The 14,603-nt window shown below is 37.5% G+C and overlaps 2 protein-coding genes across 2 annotated transcripts; both read left to right on the plus strand.

Annotated features, from left to right (window-relative positions):
- The first annotated feature begins 5,602 nt into the window (after positions 1-5,602).
- On the plus strand, positions 5,603-10,816 carry slc15a5 (solute carrier family 15 member 5). The gene is made up of 9 exons (XM_066668823.1): positions 5,603-5,963; positions 6,599-6,821; positions 6,973-7,142; positions 8,170-8,390; positions 8,640-8,826; positions 9,158-9,346; positions 9,556-9,687; positions 9,790-9,898; positions 10,672-10,816. The coding sequence occupies exons 1-9, from the start codon at positions 5,603-5,605 to the stop codon at positions 10,814-10,816; spliced, it is 1,737 nt and encodes a 578-aa protein (XP_066524920.1).
- A 956-nt stretch (positions 10,817-11,772) lies between these two features.
- On the plus strand, positions 11,773-14,337 carry tmem17 (transmembrane protein 17). Its single transcript, XM_066667163.1, has 5 exons — positions 11,773-12,082; positions 12,350-12,453; positions 12,540-12,653; positions 13,915-14,058; positions 14,157-14,337. Exons 1-5 carry the CDS (start codon positions 11,968-11,970, stop codon positions 14,253-14,255), a joined length of 576 nt encoding a protein of 191 aa, XP_066523260.1. The 5' UTR covers positions 11,773-11,967; the 3' UTR covers positions 14,256-14,337.
- The last annotated feature ends 266 nt before the right edge of the window (positions 14,338-14,603 follow it).

Consider the following 14,603-nt stretch of genomic DNA (forward strand, 5'->3'; position numbering starts at 1 on the left):
GAGGCCGCTGAGGCCGAGCAGAAGCTTCTGCAGACAACGGATCCGGGCGCGCTCTTTCTCAGGGTGTCCAGCTGCACAATGGATTTCTTCAGCTCCAGCACAAAAGAGGCTTGCGCACAAAAAAGGTCCACATTCAATGGCATTCCTCCTCACAATCAGCCCAGCACATGCTCCAGCTAACCTTCTCAGACGAAAACGTGCAGATATTTTATGAGAAGTCATCAGCATTGGGTGAGGTTAAATTTTAGAACATTTTTTAAGTGATGCAAATCTAGAGTTCTTCAGTAATGACGATCCACACAAGGATTGGTAAAGTATATTGAGTGAAGAAGTTAAAGCCTAGATAACATTATCTTCTCAACTCTAGCCTTGTATTCTGACATGAGATACAAGGAGTTAAGTGAGGAGTTTGACTAATGTAAATAAATAATCAGTTATTTTACTGTCTGTTTATGAGTTGGGAAGTATCCCTTCATATTGATGGTACTTCATGTAGTGTATTGTTGCACCCAAAGGCCTGGCTGAGAGGCTACATTAGCTCCCTTATCACATCCTCCGTCTGGGTGGAGGGAGCAGCATTGTCACACCACACAACAGCCCCTTTGGCACCCCAGTAGCTTAACATCCTGAGGCTGCTTTACCTCAATGCCTGAGTTTCCAGCAGCAGAGAAAGGGACTGGGCGTACATCACACTGCGAGCAGCCTAATCCCTTTGCCCTATACATCTGCACTGGCCGTTTTTGCACTGCAAATCAAAAGCCACCTTGCTAATTAGCACCCTCAAGCCTTTCACTGCTATCCCACCTCAGGGAAGAGATCTGTGTTCTTCTATGTATGGCCCAGAAACAAGATGCGAGCAGCTCAATGAACGGCACTGGAGGGCTCTCTTTTTTGCTTTTGCTTGTGTCTGACAAGGGCGTTTTAAGCAATTCTCTATCGCCAAGCCTATTTACCACCAAGGAAACCACTCAAGAGCAAAGATGAAAGTGAATTCTTTAGAGTTTGCTCGCCTTTTCAATGTCTTTTAAAGCTGTGTTGTGTGACTCGTGGAGCACTGAGGGCCTGTGTGTCTTTGGACAATTTCAGCATGATGTGATTAAAGTTGTCTCAACCCGAGTCTTAAAAAAGGGACTGCAGACAACTAACACTATGATTCAATGTTTTGCAGCTCTGTAGCATGATCATTAAAGCACACCTGTTGACTGTCAAACTCATTAGAGGTTATACTGTGTTCTAAACAGAACTCATGCCACAATACAACAAAAAAAGTCTTCTTATAACTCTGGCCTATGTGTAGTATATTCACATGTTCAAGTTTGCAATTAAAGCCCCTCTGAGATGTAGAGCTTGAGGGCAGAATCCAGAAACATGAAAGAGTGTTTCATACAAACAATGTAATTACACACTTCCGAAGCAGAGGAAACCTTGATTAGCAGTTCTGTGATTATTTACTTTTACTACTAACATTTTAATTGAGAGTAATGATCACCTGGTTCTGTGAGACATTTTCTCCCCATCAGTTCCGAAAGCTTGTTCGTGCTGTCATGACAAATATGTTTTTAAATGATATAAATAAAAATAAAATGCACGTACAAGGCTTTGATCAGTGGTATACTTAATGTATGCTTAAAATGTACTGTCTTGCAGATTCATCATCTTAAATATTTCAATCATGAATCTGCTTCATTATAAATCACCACAATTAACATTTTTAACTATAGTAATGTGTACTGGACCATAGGTTTATTCATTTGTTTGTTGATTGTTTGGATCAACTCCAAACGACTCTTGGTGCTACTACTATGGTAGCATGTTTCTGATTGGACCTGAGATTAATATTCTGAATTTGAATTACATAATGATTATTTCACAGGGCACAGAGCAGGGATAGTAGCAAAAGCACTTTATCTGTGCATGCTTCTTTGTAACCTCCAGGTGACCTCGGGCCATTTGTATTGTATGAGCTAACCTATAATTCCGTCCTCACATCCTACTTTTCCTAAATGTATTCAATACCTGGTGTCACTGTCTTTATCAGATATGCCCTGGACTGAATACAGATATTTCATGTCTGTATTTGGAAAACATGCAATGATATTATTATTCTTTGACCTACACCGTGGTATAATGCTGCTGCTCCCAATGACAGCCCTGAGGAGGCACTGCAGACCTTAATGCTCAAATATATCTAGTGTAAATCAGATCAGTGTTTTTAATCATTTCAAATTTGTTTTTAATAAAATCTAAATAGGTAAATCAAAAATACTGAAAGCAACTGCAATAAAAGGAATTAACTTTAATACACACACAGAGTGTAAGATTTTGCTTCATCATGATTAGAGTAAACCATTAGGTTACACAGAAACACACAATAATTATATTATATTACATTTGTAATGAGAACTTAGACATATTTAGAGTCAGATGTGTAATAGCTAAGGAAACTCATTATATACTGAAGGTAGGTCCTCAATTCTGTGGAGAACTATCAACAAGATTAATTTTACTGGCAAGTGCAACTATTGGCCTGTAATGGGTTCTCCGTTGTGTACATGACCCCAAAGTATGATTTAAAGCCTAGTAATGACCTGCAAAGCACCTAAAGCAAACTACAGCACTGCACACATTTTAACATAGCGTTCATTTTATTCACACCACATCTGAAGCGTTTCCTCTATACCTTATCCATGCCAACACAAATAGTGCCGCCTAGTGGGAAACTAGGAGAATTGCACATTAAAGACAGTGATGAGCACAAAACATCTAATTGTTAGAGCAAATGTTACTGCATAAAATGTCACTATAGATTCTCTTGTTATCACATAACCCTATTTGGCGGTCAACACGTGTGTAATCTATCGTTCCATGTACTTCCATGTTCCATGTAATCTAATGGACAGACAAAAAAGACAGTATTATGAAAAGATCCTGAAAATAATTTCATTCAAGTGTTTGAAGCTCAGGATAAAACACAGGATGGGATCCATGGCGACCAAACTGCGGGCTCATTCACTGATGCACCACACAGAGCTAGTATTCTTTCAGTCTTACTGGTTTCCTTTCTCTTTTAAACACAGCTCCGCTAGCTTAGAGATCCATTCACGCCCAGTCAGTACCACCAGTGTGGCCCTTTCTCTGCTCATAATTGGTGAGCTCAGGCAGAAATATTCAAGTCCAGCACACCGCAACCATCCAGAACTGTGAATGTGTGACGCCAAGTGGCAGTAGGCCAACAAGCACAAAGAAAGAAACTCAACATCAAAAGGTCACTCTCCTTCCATGCAATGACAAATTATTTCAGTCTCTGAAGAAAACTGAGAAATTAAATATGAATCAATATTCAAACAGGAGTACTGAACTATTGTAGGACTGTCAAATTTTCAACTACAAAATTATGAGTAACAGTTGTCTCTGTTTAAAAAAAAAAAAAAAAAAGTCAACAAAACTGTAGTGGGAACAGTGATGGCACACAATTAGTCAATATTACAAGACTAAGAAATTCTATACAGATTATCAATAGTGTCCCAAAATTATGGATTAACATTTATAAGACGTTAACAGTTAAAGCAGTGGTCAAAGCAAACGCAAGAAAATCTGCTGAATGAAAAAAAGTGTTGCTCCTAATAGCAATTAATTTCACTTTGTGATTTCTTCTAAGTGTCAAGCAGTGGATTCTTATTTTTGAATAATGTAATTTCAGGACTTATTCCGTATTCAGCTAAAAGTCACTGTCAACTAAAGAAAAAACAAACAAAAACTGGTTGACTGATGCTCGCCTAAAAGCAGCTAATGTCAGGACCTCCAATGCGTTGACGTTTCTGCTTCAAATAGCAAGATTAGCTTAAAATGTAATATTTTTACACAACTAGTTCTAGCTATTCACGTTAGCTTTTCCGTTAGCATAAAGCTGTCAAGTTAGCTTGTGTCTTTGAATAATTAAGACTCACTATATTGCATGCATTGGTTTATTAATGTTAGTCATCCATTATCTGTAACCACATATCCAGTTCAGGGTGGCGGTGGGTCCAGAGCCTACCTGGAATCATTGGGCGCAAGGCAGGAATACACCCTGGAGGGGGCACCAGTCCTTCACAGGGCAACACACACACATGGACACTTTTTGAGTCGCCAATCCACCTACCAACATGTGACTTTGGACTGTGGGAGGAAACCCACACAGACACAGGGAGAACACACCAAACTCCTCACAGAAAGTCACCCAGAGTGGGAATCGAACCCACAACCTCTAGGTCCCTGGAGCTGTGTGGCTACCTGCTGCGCCACCGTGCCACCCTTTAATGTTAGTCAAATAACTATGAATATTGCTAAGTGCTAAGCTCTACCTTATCATTTAACATGGCCCAGGCTAGTTTTAGTGTTAGCTGCATCATTGGTTTATCTGAATGGGTAGCTTCTGTCACTAAAAGCATAAATTGTTCAAATGATTTCCCTGCTATTATTCTACTTTTAGTCATGTAAATAATTCATATTTTGAAAACTTTCAAACGTGTAAGCACAACTTTATGTAGTCCTGTGTGTTTAAGTATTTCTTTGTATTTCTGAACTTGTTAGTCTATTCTGAAAGTTTGATTGTTTTGCAGTTATAACTAAGAAGGTGGGACTGGCAAATTAGCTGTAATTGATTAGTAAGTTTTCAGGGGACAAGGAAGGTTTAGACCAATCATTTGCCCCCGTTTCTACTAGGAAAGTATTTTTGCAAGTGAATATTTTTAATGTCAATGTTAAAAAAAAACACAGTTAACTTTCAAAATTTAAGCAAATGCTATGGATGTCTGTGACTTCTCAGTTGATAACCTCAGTCTAAATGTAGTAGTTCACCAAGCACAACAATCAACACTAACACTGAGCACTAGCTTTCACACAATTATGTGACATGCTGTAGGCACCTCAGATCATTAATGGTTGAATGAGATTTAATTTGCTCAGTCAACACAGACATCAGTTTGATGTTTACTTGTGAAATGAGTCTGTCAGATTTTGATGTCTTTAAAAAGGTTTTAATTTAAGTCTGTTATAGTGATACATCTACATTATAATGAAACACCAACACACATCTACAACAACTTCAAAAGATCCCTTATAAAACTAATAACAGTTAAAACACTAAACAATGTTGCCTGGGTCATAGCAAGGGCCTTGAACTTTCCTGACTCTGTCTCTCTAAACTAGCAGCTCCTTTCATGGGTCATCAGTATTAACAGAAAAAAACAAATGATAACCTAAAAGCATTGAGCAACAGGCCTTTGCAAAATATCTCACACATTCTTGCCATCACTTTCATTATAGAAGCTTGTGTCATCACCTTGGTGTTATGTCTGCTGCCCTAATGAGTGTGCCCCAGAATCTGGCGAAGACCGGTTCATGCACTGGAGAGAGAGACAGAGGTGAAAAAAACATTACTTGGAATTCACAGCAGAAGATGAGCGTGAGCTTTGGCACGTGCAGATGACTTGACCCTTTTTTATCACAGACTTAAGCTGACTTAGATGTATGTGTTTAATTGCTGTTTTTCTTCCTGGGCTGGGTACAGGGAATAATCCATTTCCCACAGCACATCTACAGTTGTGTCTGAAGAAGCAGCATGGTCTCTCTCATCGTCCCAGGCCTTCAGGATGGCCATCAGCTAAAAAAGCTCTCTACAGCTTGTCGCCCAAGTGGGATGGTCTCCCCATTTAAGCCTCGAAAAAACAGAAAGAAGCTGCAGGTGATTATTTGTATTCTTTTTGTGGAGTTATTCGAGAGGTTCACTTTCTTTGGGATTGTTTGCAATATGATCCTGTTTTGCACCATCAAGCTGGGATATCACAATTACCAAGCAGCCACAGTGAACCTATGTTTTGTTGGAGCCACTACACTCACACCTGTTCTTGTGGGCTGGTTTGCAGAGACATGCCTAGGAAGGACAAAAGTCCTCTATCTTTGTGCTCTACTTCATTTCATTGGTGAGTTGATGTCACTAAACTTCAAAATCTCAAAAGCTATTTTTAAAAAAGGTCATCAGCATATGCCAAGTGTGTTTTTTTATGTTAAAGTCTGCAGTGCCACATGAAGGAGAGGTTACAAAGTCATATTGGAGAATTCTAGAACTGTGATTTTTATTCTGATTGCCAAGAAAATCCTAGAACTAGGGTGATCAGTAGACTCTGAATTTCAGTATGGGCAGGGTGGACAAATTATTGCAAAACATTAATAATGTTGTTATTGTATTTTAAAAATATATTATTATAATTTTCTGCATTAATCTACATTAATCTGAAACACTCCTGTCACCTTTTGAAAAGTCTTAGAATGGGCTGAATGAATGTGACTTGATTTGCAATTTCTAACACAAGGAACACAGTTGTGCTTAATTAATATAACCAGAATGAACATAATTATGTATGGCACCAATGTCCAAAAACTGTTTGGGGCCACTGTATACCAACAGGACATTATATCATTTTCACAGCTTTTTTTTAATGCATTGTAAAGTTAATTCGAATATTTGAATGTAACACTAAATTGAAACTAACACTAAAATCCATGTTTAAAGACAACTTCATAGCAAATAATTTATTCACTGACATCCTTTCCACAGGTACTGCCATGCTCCCTGTTGTTGCATTCCCCTTTGAGGATTTCTACATCGACACACACAATACAGTCCATCATCTCGAGCCACACGAGCAACAAATTCTCTTCTACACTGGGCTACTGGCAGCCGCACTCGGCGTTGGGGGCATCCGTGCTATCCTCTGTCCATTAGGGGCCTATCAAATTCAGGGTTATGACAAACACCAAATACTGTCCTTTTTCAATTGGTAAGGATTATTATGTCTAAAATTATGGCAGTATATAAAACAGTAGTATAAACGTTTAGGTGCTACTAAATAATGTCTTAGTTCTTAGCCTATGTCAAATATGAGTAACTTTTCTGGAATATGTGCTGAAGATGGCATTTCATATTTACAGGCTCTACTGGCTAGTCAATCTGAATTCTACAGTTGTCTTCTTGGGGATCTCTTATATTCAGCAGTCAGTGGGCAAAAACCTGGGCTTCCTCATCCCCTTCACCTCTGTCCTGTTGGCTCTCATTGCCATTCATATGGCCCGCAATAATCTCATTTTCCGCCCAAAGAAAGGTAGTCAAATTACAAAACAAATCCATCCATCCATCCATCCATTATCTGTAACCGCTTATCCAATTTAAGGTCTAGAAACAAATAACATAACTACACTGAATGTGTGACCTAGAATGCCAACATGGCTAAACATATATACACACACACCACATATATCAGCCACAACATTAAAACCACTGACATGTGACATGGCTAATGCGTGCCCAAGAGTCACAGATGCACGTGAGGAACTTGTTTAGTACCTGCTCGCTCGAGGTTCAGTGAGCTGGAATAAACTGTGACATGTAAAAAAAAAGAAATGACTGGCCAGTGTGACTTGTCACTCTACATGATGAAATGCAGGGACCCAGCAAAATTGTACCATTTTAAAAAATCTCCAGGTTACAGTAATGATCTCATTTGTTTTTGAAGAGGTAAAATGTTCCTTGGATTGGTGGCAGAGGAAAAAATCCAATGACAGCTGGATAGTGCAACAAGGAATGAAAAAACTATACTGATCTGTCTGAACTGATGAATGACTAAGCTGTGATCAGTCTTCCCCCCCAAAAAAAATAACATGCAGATACTCGATGAGTAAACCTTGGGTCCTGGCATTCAAGTGGAAGTTACTTGGACACATGCTTTTCCTAAATACTGTTGCAGAACAAATAATCCCCTTCATGGACATGCGTCCTGCCACATGGCAAAAAATGATTCAGGATTGCTTTAAGGCACAATTTGAGGTGTTTAAGGTGTAAACTTGGCCTCCATATCCTCCAAATTTACAGATTAAACATCTGTGAGACATGTTGGAAACACAAGTCAGACTCATGGAGGACCCACTTTACAACTTACAGGACTTAAAAGGACCTTATGGAGTCCATGCCTTGATGGGTCAGTGGTTTTAATGTTATGGCTTGTATATATATTATATATGAATCCTTTACAAGAGTTGGGCTGCTCTATGGTTGATATCATTGTATATGAGTTTTGAATTTGCAACTGCTTCAATTATTTGATAAACTTTCCATGTTTTGACTACACACAGGAAGTTCATTGCTGATCACGCTGGGTGTGTTCCTGAACTCCCTGAAGATGTGCTGCCTATGTCATCGTCATCTGAGTGGTGATGTGCCAAGCTGGCTTGACAGAGCCAAGGAAAACAATGGAGGATGTTACAGTGAGACAAATGTAGAAAATGTTAAGATACTAGTAAAGCTTTTTCCACTTTTTGGACTGCAGCTGCTCTACCGTGCTTGTATTACCCAGGTACACACTGAAAACAAAGTTCTGCTACACAGTAAACTCATTTGTTTTGTATGTAATAAACATCTTATGGGAACACCCAGGACATATAGGTTCACTTAGAAGTCATGAACCTCCCCATATATCTTCAAGTGTTCTAATTTAGACTAATAGTATAGCTGAATATTCCATATTCCAAGTATATATCACATTGTGAATACAAACTTCTATGACACAGCTGTTGGATTAATAACTTAATTTACATCTTTTCAGATTCCTTCAGGATATTATCTCCAGGCCATGCATTCAAACCTGAATGTCAATGGTTTCCTCCTGCCAATAGCAGCTATGAATGTGATCAGTATCCTGCCATTGCTTATTTTAGCACCTCTACTGGAATTTCTCAGCACTTGCTATCAGTCTTTAAAAAAAGCTCCTCCTTCACCAGCCAATTTTATAAGTATGTATTTCTACCTCAGGGTGAGTCAAAGGTTGCAGGACACCCTTTTATCTGAATACCCCAGCAAGTAATGGGTGAGGGGGCCTATCTATGTACAGCTATGTTCAGAACATGGCCGCCATCTTGAAAGCCACCATTATTGGATCAAGGACAAGTTTTTCTAGTGGGAAGGTGGTCATGTAGCATACCAAAGAAATAAAAGCATGTCCTGTGTATTTTGATTCACCCTGTATCATAAATAGTGTCACAAATCCAAAGTCAACTTACTCCATTATACACTACATAAAAGTTACAAATGAAAAGAAGCTGTGCTGTATTTCTTATTTTGCAGTAATTGGACATGCCTGTGCAGCACTCTCTGCACTGGCTGCAGGGATTGCAGAAATCCAGAGGAAAGATTACCCTCAGGTGGAACAAACACTATCAGGAACAGTACTACAGGTGTCCTCCATGGCCTGTTTTCAGCTTACACCTCAGTACATATTGCTTGGCATAGCTGAGGCTTTTGTGACGCCAGCATGTGAGCATTCCTTCACAATAATGCCCTTGAAATATATAAATCTAGGTCCTATTGACTGATCCTCATATCATTTTCATTTTATTCATATTACCAATTAGAGCAATAATAAGTTTTCTATACCATAATGTTGAAAGCAGAGCAACTACAATACACCGTTGATACCTTTGATGTAAACAATTAAGCCCTTTATCCTTATTCTATTTTCTCAGGCTCCCTCATCTCTTTCTGCCTGACTCCTAATAACCTCAGAGGCATCTCGCTACACTTCCTCACTCTCTTTTATGGAGGAGGATGCTTTTTGGGTGCTCTTCTGATTCAGATCTTTTATTTTGTATCTGATGGTAAGACTATTTCACCTTATTGCATTAATTACAACAGAACAGTACTCATGGATTGTGGCTATGCCACTGCTAATAACTAACATGGATCATTTGTGCTTTCAGGAAAATTTTATCCAAGTACACTCAGCAACGGTAACATGGAGAGGTTTTTCTTCACCCTGGCAATGCTAATGGCCATAAATACACTGGTGTTTTGGAAATTATCTTACAGGTTTGCTATGATTGCAAAGGTTTTTTGTTGGCTTATTTGTTTGTTTGTTTTCCCCCTAAAAGTATTCATAAGTTGTAAAGTTGCTCATACACCACGTCTTCCACAACTACTGACATATTAGCCTTGCCCTACCCTGCTCCTTGTGTTCTATATCCATTCTAATCTAACCCTACACACCTGGTCCACATAACAAAAGAATAATAAAGTATTGTTTGTTGAATAAAAACATAAAAAACAAACAAACAAAAAACTAAAATTACAAAGCTTTACTTTAGTACTCAATATCTTCACAGATATCAGTCAATTACTGAACTTAATGTTAAACAGGACCAATGTCAATACTAACACAACAAATGCTCAGTTCAGATGTGGATTTGTCACACCTGCACCATAAAAAAATCTGAACACACATAATACCAATTATTTTTATGTGATTTATAATTTTTATAATTTTGTATTTTTTACTTTAGATAAACAGATAAACATTAGAACTGTTTTAGTGATCCAGTATCTATGAGCATAGGAACTGAAGTTACATGCAGAGTTATTGCAAAGTATATATGCTCTCACAAGCAATATTTACTTACAATAAGTAGTTACTACTCATCTCTGAGTACATTATGATTATTAATACGTTCACAACCAAAATGGTAATAAGAATACTCTACACACCAGTGTAACCATATTGTGTATGTAATACCAATCTTGTAACCATACTGTGAGTTGTAGATTGTGAGCATACTAACTAAGCTCGCTGTATGTTTGTTGTGCAGATACACGGATCTGAGTGTTGAAATGTGGAAAGAAGTTAGACAAAGTCACCTGGCTGAAAAGCTCCTACAGTATAAATCCTGTCTCAGGTTCTATGACACCACGGACTACTCTGGAACTTCAGCTTCCTTGGAAATGATTCTGTAATTCTGAATGGACATCAAGACCCATGGCACTGGTGTCACAAATTTAAAAAGCCATAAAATGACTTTTGAGATTCCTTTAGACATTTCCCTCACTTATATACCAATGTAAGCTGTGATATAGTGTGTCCCTTAAAGGGATTGATTTTATTTAATTTTGTAACTAATAAAATAAAAACTGAAAGTAAGAAAAACACATTTTAACAATAGTTATTTTAGCAGTTGCATCTGCATATTCTGTTTGAAGAAAATGCTCTCTGGGAAAACGTGGGCTGTGTTTGTTGTTGAGTTTCTCCTGCTTGGCTGCTGAAGATCACCTTGACACAGGTCAGGTTTCGGGACACACGACTTCTGGTGGCTATGCATGTGAACTACAATAATAGAGATAGTGAAATTTTAGGGAATACTTTTTTGAGATTTAGATTTTTCAAAAAACGTCTAAGTTCATAGTTAAAATATGAACAAATCCACTCAGGGTATTCTAATGTGAAGCGCTCAGTTTCAGTGTACCTGAAATATTTAGTTATTCACAGTGGTTGTGATAGGTGTCCAAAGAGTTTAAAGCCTTTAAAAGCTACTTCACAGAAAAACGTTACACAACACACGATTGTAATTCACGGTAGTTTTGGAAAATAAGTTCACAAAGAACAGGCTCACATATAAAACCTCAAAAGATAAATGGGGGTTTATTGATCGTTTTGAAGAGAAAATTTATGTCAAACAGTGAAATTATGTCACTCCAAAACATTCTGAATGTTTCGGCTCACACCTCAATGAATGAATTTGGCGTGATAAAGTTGCTGAAACTGCCCTTTAGGTTGGTACATAAAGTCTATAGTATTTTAGTTTACACTGTGCCCGTTAAGGGGAAACAGTTCGTTCCCATTAGCAAGTTGTAGAAGCACAATTAACTGCTGAAATATGGGCTGGTTTACTTCGACGGTTGTGTTTATTTCGTCATTTCACTCCTGTGAATTCTTAGTGTAACATATTTGGTGATTTTTAAACATTAACTGTATGTAACATTACACTTTAAGAGCCGTTCTGTTGAACTGTAGAGGAAAAGTATGAACCCGCCCTCCGCCGTTAGCGACTGCTGTGTTGTTAGCGCTTTAGCCAGACAGAAGAGAGACAGAAAAGAGATGCGGGTGAAATATGGATCTCCCTGAACCCATAAGAAGACGGTTAGGAGATTTCTCACGAACTGTGTTTGTGGATCCGACTCATTCACGACTTTCGCCTGAGGACCATGTCAAGTTTCTTAATCAGAGTGAGTTTTAAGCCCATAATTGAGCTGTGCAGTACACCTTAACGTGGCTAGCTAACGTTAACGCTACACTAACCAGAGTAAGGCAGTAATATTAGCTTTACTCTGTGTGTCGCTGTAAGATGAATTATCGTACTCCGTTAAATTGCTATGTTCATTTCATTACTGATAGGGTGTTTTGTTAAGTGGTTAAACTAGCTTAGCAAACTCTGTTAATTAACTCAAATCTCACCGAGGTGTACTCATTCATTGCTCCTCCGTTCTCTGCAGATAGAGAAGTGGTGTCTTATCTGCCTCTCCAGATGTCCCTCTTCTTTAATCTGTGGTTCTTTCCTGCGTGGTGGATCAGTGAAGTAGTGATGCTACACCTTAAAGCAAGTCTCCATTTAGCTCACTCAATGATAGTTTTGAGAATTACAGTAATGACCCTTTTTTAACTGGCTATTTATTTCTGTTTCAGTACCCTGTTCTCCCCGATTACTACAAATTCATTTTAATCACCATCCTTATTTTAATGACGCTCATCGAGGCTATCAGGCTGTACCTGGGTTATGTAGGGAATCTGCAAGAAAAGGTAAATACTGGAGTATTTGTGGTATTTTGACCAAAGCTTGCCACAAATGTCCTATTACCACATTAGGAACTGTGTTAACATGTTATAATAAGGGTATATGCCCTAACAGACTATTTATTTGCTATGTCAAATGAGTTAAACTAGTATTATTAAAAGGTAACATCTAAAATTGTTGGTAACTTCACATTTGTTTACATTCAGTAGTTCCACATCTTTTAAGGTATGTACGAAATGACTGTACATGGCTGAAATTTAACTTATCTCAATTTTCATTTACTGTTTGAATTACCACAGAAACTCATTTGTAACTCAATCTGGTTTTTTTTAGCATATTTGGTCTCTGTTTACTTTCATGCAATTAACAGTTTCCTGAATTTAGTGTGGATTTCTACCTGAATAATCTGAAACTGCAAAAATAAGTCAGTATATCCACCTATGGTGGAGGAATAAAGCAATATCCTCATCTCTTTTCATGTTTTTCAATGTTTGGTTGTCACTTTGCGATTTCTGCCTTGAGCAGACAGAGAGGAAGCCTAGCATGTCTGACTGAGCCACTTTGTTGTTGTTGTTGTTGTTTTTTTTAATTTCATAAATTTCAATGATAAACCCATTATTGCAGAAAACTATTAACCCAATTTCAAAGACACATTTGAGTTAGAAGACAAAATGCATGAGAACTTAAGCAGTGGTTTGTACATGTTTACATTCATTTAACTGAAACAGCCCAAAAGGTATTTATTTATTCATATTATTTTGCGCCTTGATGACATAATTCACTATTTGAAATATTCACTATTTGCAATACATTTGGGAAAACAAATTGTAATGGAAATATACACATTTTGGAGCAGACAAATACTGCTATATATATATATATATATATATATATATATATATATATATATATATATATATATATATATATATATATATATATATATCAGGTACATCCCAGCTTGATCCAGCAAGACAATGCCATGCCATGTCCTGCACATGCTGCAACAAAAGGTTTCTGGTGCTGGAACCGGACACATCCCACATCCAAACTGTTGTTTAATGTTTTAAAGTTTTATTTTTACCAAATAATGATGATTATTTTGATTAAACTAGAACACTCAATATAATTAATTTAATCACAGCATTGCTATGAAGTGCTGTTGGACTGGTTTCATTCTCCAGTTTAAAATATTTCCTATTGTCTGTTTTTAATCATATTTTTTTATTGTCTCAGCTTTCTTGGTATTGTTTGTATATATTGCAGGTCCCTGAACTGGCTGGCTTTTGGCTCCTGAGCCTCCTTCTGCAGTTCCCTTTGACTCTCTTCCAGCTTTTCAATGAAGCTATCCTCATTCAGCCTTTGGAAAGAGGAATTCATATAATTCTCTCCTTATTCATTTTGGCAGAGGTATTTAAAAACACACTGATGAGCATCAAACAAAGCTCTTTAGAAATCAGTGATTTATATCACATTCATTATTTGTTTTTTATATGTATTGTTTGCAGGCTCTCTCTGGTTTTAGTGCCCTTCGAGCAATGGTCAGACACACTGAAAGCCACTTTCACCTTCGCCAGTTTAATGGACTTCAAGAACTCGGAACATGACATTGGGATTTTCTGCATACAACATGAATAATGACTGCAGTTACCATTAATAGTGTTTATTTGACATGTTTTGTAGCATTCTTTCTTTTTCACCCAATAATGTTTTTTACAACAGTAAATCTTGTAAAGCTATTTTATATATTTATTAATTAATTGTATTTTAGGTGAGGAATAAAACGTATAAATATTGTGTCTAACAGCAGATAATTTTCATAGGGAATATTATTGCAGATGTATAGATTTAAGATACACAAACAAATAAAATAGGCTTAGTGAGGCATGGCATTGTAGCTGATATTTATCAAGTCATCATAATTCTGTTTAAAATATATACAAGGCACAATTTAA

The sequence above is a fragment of the Hoplias malabaricus genome, chromosome 4 (genome assembly GCF_029633855.1).
Source record: "Hoplias malabaricus isolate fHopMal1 chromosome 4, fHopMal1.hap1, whole genome shotgun sequence".
In the NCBI taxonomy this organism is placed as follows: Eukaryota; Metazoa; Chordata; class Actinopteri; order Characiformes; family Erythrinidae; genus Hoplias; species Hoplias malabaricus.

Excerpts from the sequence above, each read along its gene's own strand:
- slc15a5 (XM_066668823.1), top strand. The coding sequence starts at position 5,603 with ATGGTCTCTCTCATCGTCCCAGGCCTTCAGGATGGCCATCAGCTAAAA. Across the intron at positions 8,391-8,639 it reads ACCGTGCTTGTATTACCCAG|ATTCCTTCAGGATATTATCT; the intron begins GTACACACTGAA and ends ACATCTTTTCAG. Across the intron at positions 9,899-10,671 it reads TTTTGGAAATTATCTTACAG|ATACACGGATCTGAGTGTTG; the intron begins GTTTGCTATGAT and ends TTTGTTGTGCAG.
- tmem17 (XM_066667163.1), top strand. The coding sequence starts at position 11,968 with ATGGATCTCCCTGAACCCATAAGAAGACGGTTAGGAGATTTCTCACGA. Across the intron at positions 12,083-12,349 it reads TGTCAAGTTTCTTAATCAGA|ATAGAGAAGTGGTGTCTTAT; the intron begins GTGAGTTTTAAG and ends CGTTCTCTGCAG. Across the intron at positions 12,454-12,539 it reads TAGTGATGCTACACCTTAAA|TACCCTGTTCTCCCCGATTA; the intron begins GCAAGTCTCCAT and ends TTTCTGTTTCAG.